General features: G+C 41.5%; 1 protein-coding gene across 1 annotated transcript in view; it reads left to right on the forward strand.

Annotated features, from left to right (window-relative positions):
* Positions 1-6,000, forward strand: part of Aoah (acyloxyacyl hydrolase) — a 255,067-nt gene that overhangs the window by 109,086 nt on the left and 139,981 nt on the right. Inside the window, exon 11 of the mRNA XM_008845432.3 lies at positions 1,103-1,197. Within this exon, the coding sequence (XP_008843654.1) occupies positions 1,103-1,197 (95 nt within the window). The remainder of the gene's footprint in view (positions 1-1,102; positions 1,198-6,000) is intronic.

Consider the following 6,000-nt stretch of genomic DNA (forward strand, 5'->3'; position numbering starts at 1 on the left):
CAATCCTCAGTACTATAAGAAAAAAATAAAGTTGTGAATAAATGTGGAGCTGGGGAGTGGCTCAGTGCTAGACCACTTATCTAGTATGCATGAAGCCATAGGTTCAATCTGCAATAAGAATAAGAATAAGAATAATAGATGCAGATATAGATCAAACCCTGAGCCTTCCCGACTCACTGTAAGAAGCCCTCTGGAATCTCTATATCCTACCACCTTGCCTACAGAACCCTATATAGTTAAGCCATCCTCTGGCTTCACTCCAGTGATTTAGGGATGGAGAAGAGAAACTCTCTCTCTCTGCCTCTGGGAGCATCATTTGATTTTTCCAGGCTCTTAAGGGATTTAGAAGGGCATATCCACCAGCGAATGATTTGTGTAGATGGGTCTCAAAAGCCATCCTCTGGCTTCACTCCAGTGATTTAGGGATGGAGAAGAGAAACTCTCTCTCTCTCTGCCTCTGGGAGCATCATTTGATTTTTCCAGGCTCTTAAGGGATTTAGAAGGGCATATCCACCAGCGAATGATTTGTGTAGATGGGTCTCAAAAATCAGATTAAGTGATTCTTACCTCCAGACATGCAGGCTGCATAGAGACCTTTCTATCTCCATCTCTCCATTAATCAGCCAGAATTGACCATCCATTGCCTTTGTGTATGTGAATTAAGGGTTTTAAAAGACCATCACATCTTTAAAAAATCCAAAATTGCTCCATGAGGTCATTAACTCTTAAAGAGCACTGGTGTGTTTTCTAAGAAAGCCATTTCCAGAGCCAAAATGTAGAACATATTTCTGAACTCAGCTCAAGTTTTGATTCATCTATTCATCCATCGTCCATGCAGGACCCTGTACAGCAGTTGCTTTAATGCTGAGCCAGAAAGCACACCTTCATTTGTGCAGCTTAGTGACAGTCCAATGGCACAGAAATTGCATTTTGCTCCTAAACGCTATGCCCCCCACGCTCTCCAATGCATGAAAAGTGGCCGTGTGTCACTGTTAGGATGCACTGTACATGGACTATACACCAGACTATCTACTTCTTAACTACTCAGTCTGGAGCCTCCCTACTACTTGTGTAAATAATGTAAATAAATTGTGTGTCCTAGGTTCCCAGCCCAGGGGAATCATTTTGCTGGGAGACTCAGCTGGGGCTCATTTTCACATCCCTCCAGAATGGCTCACAGCTTCACAGATGTCTTTGGTAAGTAATTTTGGCAGTAATCATCCCGGATATGCTGGCCCTTGTTTTTGTTCCCCTTACTCTCTCTAAATGTGGTGCCAACTCCAAACAGGTGCAAATTTCCCTCCTCAGCAAAATCTGCTGTGAGAGGCCCATCCACAGCCATTTCGGGTCTAGGCAAATTCAGGCAAAGGGTTTCTTCTTCTCGATTCTCTAGCCTCAGACATGGTGAAGATGGCAGGTGAGAGTCAAGACAGTGGCCAGTGCAAAGAGGACACAGCCATGCACTGGCTTCCCATGGACATCAAAAGGAGCATGTGGGGCCTCTCCAGCTTCAGTGCCATCTGCAAGTAAGAAGAGATGGGGCTGAGCAGCCCCCTGGGATGCACCTTATGGCCACTCCTGTATCCCATCAAAGGGTGGCAGGGAGCAGAGAAGCCTTTCATCCTTTGTGGAAGAACAGAACAGTCTTGGAAGGTTTTTTGAAGAGGAATCCTTATGGCCACTCCTGTACCCCATCAAAGGGTGGCAGGGAGCAGAGAAGCCTCTCATCCTTTGTGGAAGAACAGAACAGTCTTGGAAGGTTTTTTGAAGAGGAAAATGAAAAACGTCCTAGTAAACAATGATACTTTAAACAGCAGGGAAAGGGGAGAGGGGAAAGAAGCCAACAGTTATTGACTCTCAAGCATCAGGCACTATAAGAGGAATATTTATGTGTTAGATGAACACAGTCAATACTCGGTATCTGCCAGCTCCACATCCATGGATTCAACCAACTACAGATAGAGAATGTAGTTAGGCCTCCACTGGCTGCATCTCTAATGAACATGCACAGACTTTTTTCTTGTCATTATTTCCTAAACAATACAGCATAATAACTATTTACATAGCACTCACATTATATTTGGCATTAAAAGGGGGTGTTTTCAAGTATATGGGAGGATATATGCAAGTTATATACAAACACAGCACCATTTGATATATATGGGAGTTGAGCATCCATAGATTTTGGTACCCAAAGAGGCTCTGGGTGCACCCTTCACAGACACCAAGGGACTACACTATGAGATGAAGTACAAAGCAACTGTATGTTTTCAGTCACTATCTGAGTACACACCTGCCAAATTATCTTCCCCCTTAAACTGTACAAACACCTTGGATTTATGTGGCAAAGACTGGGAGCAGGAGACAGCAGGAAAGAGCAGTCTGAATGGCATACACCCGAACAGTGGGGCCCAGAGGGCACTGCGTCATCTGCAATTTCTGATGGTTAGAGTTGTCACTCACAAGAGACTGTGCCAATACCTGTGCCAAACCTATCTATATATCTGGTAGGGCCTAATGCAAAGTAAAGGTATAGGTGCCTTTATTTAAAAGCAAAGTAGGGGCTGGAAAGATGGCTCAGAGGTTAAAAAAACAGGCTGCTGTTACAGAGGACCCATGGTCAGCTCCCAACACATATATCGTGACTAACAACCATCCATAACTTTAGTTTCTAGGAATCCAGCACCCTCTTCTGGCCTCTACGGTCATTGCACAACATGGGTGCACTTACATACATGCAGACAAAATGCTCATACATGTAAAATGAAAGTAAGTAAATATTTTTAAAAGCAAAGTAGAGTCGGGTGTGGTGATGCACACTAGTAATCCCAGCACTTGGGAGGAACATCAGGAATTCAAGACAGCTATATATTGAGTCTAAAGCCTGGGCTACATGAGACATGGACTCAAAAAAAAAAAGTTCCATTAAAGACACTAAAATATAAAATTCTCTCCTTTCCACTTTTTGGCAGTCTCCTCTTTCTCATGGTGATTTTTAATTTGCTATTTAACATCTAACAATTTTTTTTATTTTTTAAAAGATTTTATTTTTAAATTTTTATGTGTATTGGTGTATTGCTTGCGTGTATGTAAGTGCACCTGTGTCATGTGATACCCATGGAGGTCAGAAGAGGGCATTGGATTCCCCTGGAACTGGAGTTACGGATGGCTGTTAGCTGCCATGTGGATGGGAATCAAACTCGGGTCCTCTTTAAGAGCTGCCAGTGCTCTTAACCACTGGGCCATCTCTCCAAACCCCCACCCCAACAAATTTGAAATCTTAAATTGCCAGTATTTTCTGGTCATCTTTATACTATGCAATGCCAATTTTACATACAACAGTAAGGGTATTGAACCCATTTGTGAAACTGCCAAAATTCCACAATTACTTAGCAGATCATCCCTGGAAATTTCTTTGAGCTGCTCAGAATGGAGAAAAGCAAGCCTGGCTCAGGAAGGCTGGAAGGTGGTACAGAGGACTCCCAGAGGCACAGAGCAGCCGGACTGAATGCTTTCTCAGACCTGGGCTACCCAAGGGCAAGTGCAGACCTTCACAGCCCCTAGGGGTCTCATTCTGAGACACTCAGGTTTAAAGCTTTCGGGGTCCTGCCAGTATGCCAGTGAATTTTAGTCCAACCAGATGCTTTCCTTGCTCAGGACTAGCCTCCCCTGGCCTACAGCAGGACAGGCTAAGTACGTGGACAGGGGATGGAACTCACCTCTTCTGCCCACCAGATGCCAGTGCTGTGAGGAGGGGACAAGCTGCCACCATGCTAACACAAACTTTTCCCTTGCTTGTACCCAGTTTCCCACAAGAGCCAGAGGCAATCAAGGACTGTAGTAATAGCCTGTGTAATTTTGGGAGTCTCTTGGACTACGCTGGCCAACAACTCGAAGTAAGGTTTCTCCTGTCTGGCACTGTTTTTTGTTATGTAGCCTAGACTCATGTAGAGATATTGTATGTGTAATTTTTCAGCAGGTTTTGGACTAATATGATTGCCCCTGGCTTTTATACTAGCTAGGCACTATTTATCTTTCCTCTTTCTCTCCCTGTCTTATCCTCCCTTCCCACCCTTCCCATTTAAAGTGTCCCCATTTTCCCCATTTCTCCCTTGATAATTTGTGTCTCCTATGGTCCCACCTCTCTTGAGCTTCTCCTTCCCCTTTACTCCCATCGTTCCTTGTATAGCTCTCTTTCTCCCCCTCTCATTTAACTACCTCCTTTTTACATGTCTCCCTTAGTAACCGTCTCCCACTATTCTTTCTCGGGTTCCTTCTTTACCTCCCTGGTTCCCTTCCATTTTCCTGGTTCCTGCAGTTACATCAGGATATGTACTCATAAGGATTTGGTGCTAGGATCCACAAATGAGGAAGAACATAAATCTTTTGTTTTTCTGAGTCTGTGTTACTTCACTTAGTATAACAGTTTCTAGATCCATCCGTTTACCTGCAAATTTCATCATTTCATCTTTCTTTACTGCTGAATAGAGCTCCATTGTGTAAATGCACCACATTTTTGTTAACCACTCACTTAGGTTGCCTCCATCTCTTAGTTATTGTGAAAAGAACAGCAACAAACATGGATGTACAAGTGTCTCTAAAATAGGATGAGTTCTTTGGGTCTATGCCAAGGAGTGGTATAATCGGGTTATATAGTAGGTTCATTTTAGTTTTCTAAGAATTCTCTACACTGCTTTCCATAGGGATTGCATGAGTTTGCAATCCCACCAGCAGTGGATGAGTGTTCCCCTTTCTCCACATCCTCACCAGGATTTGATGTCATATGTTCTCTTGATCTTAGCCAGTCTGACAGGGGGAAGATGATACCTTAAGTTGGTTTTAATTTACATTTCCCTAATTACTAACAATGTTGAACACTTTTTAAGATGTCTCTTAGCCATCTTTATTTCTTCTTTTGAGAACTCTCTGTTTAGATCTTTAGCCAATCTTTTAATTGGATCATTTGTTTTCTTGTTTTTTGTTTTTTTTTTTGGTTCTTTATATATTCTGGATGTTAAATCTCTGTCAGATGTATCATTGATGAAGATTTTTTTTTTCCAACTCTATGAGTTTTCCCTTCACTTTCTTGATTGTTTCTCTTGCTGTATAGAAACATTTTAGTTTAATGAGATCCCACTTGTTGATTGTTGACCTTATTTCCTGAGCAATGGGTATCCAATTTAAAAAGTCCTTTCCTACATCTCTATCTTATAGGTTACTGCCAATGTTTTCCTCTAATAGTTTCAGAGTTTTGAGTTTCACATTGAGGTTTTAGATCCACTTGGAGTTGACTTTTGTGCAAAATGAAAGATAAATATCTAGTTTCATTCTTCTGTAGGTGGAGATCCAGTTTTGGCAGCACCATTGGTTGATGATGCTGTCTTTCCTCCATTATGTGTTCTTGGCACATTTGTCAAATATCAGGTGGCTGAAATTGTGTATATCCATGTTTGTGTCTTCAATTGTGTTCCATTGATCTATGTGTCTATTTTTGTGTCAGTACCATGCTATTTTTATGACTATACTCTGTAGTATAGTTTGAGATCTGGTATAGTAATCCCTCCAGCATTGCTCTTTGTGCTCAGGGTTGCTTTGGCTATCCAGAGTCTTTGGTGATTCCAATATAAATTTAAAGATTTTTTTTCTAGTTGTGTCAAGCATGTCATGAGGATTTTGAATGGGATTGCACTGAATCTATATATTGCTTTTGGTAAGGATGGTCATAATATTAATTCTTCCAATCTATGAGCATGGGAGATTCTTTCATCTTCTGGTGTCTTCCTCAATCTCTTTCTTTAAAGACTTAAAGTTTTTATTTTAGCAATCTTTGATGCCTTTGGTCAGGTTTATTCTGAGTTTGGTTGTTTTTTTGTTTTGTTTTGTTTTGTTTCATTTTGTTTCAGAGGCTATTGTGAATGTGAAGGTTTCCCTGTGCTCTTTCTCTGATTCCTTGTTACTGGTATATAGAAAGGCTACTGATTTTTGTAGATTAATTTTGTA

This window comes from Nannospalax galili, unplaced genomic scaffold (genome assembly GCF_000622305.1).
Source record: "Nannospalax galili isolate Female #2095 unplaced genomic scaffold, S.galili_v1.0 scaffold962, whole genome shotgun sequence".
Classification (NCBI taxonomy): Eukaryota; Metazoa; Chordata; class Mammalia; order Rodentia; family Spalacidae; genus Nannospalax; species Nannospalax galili.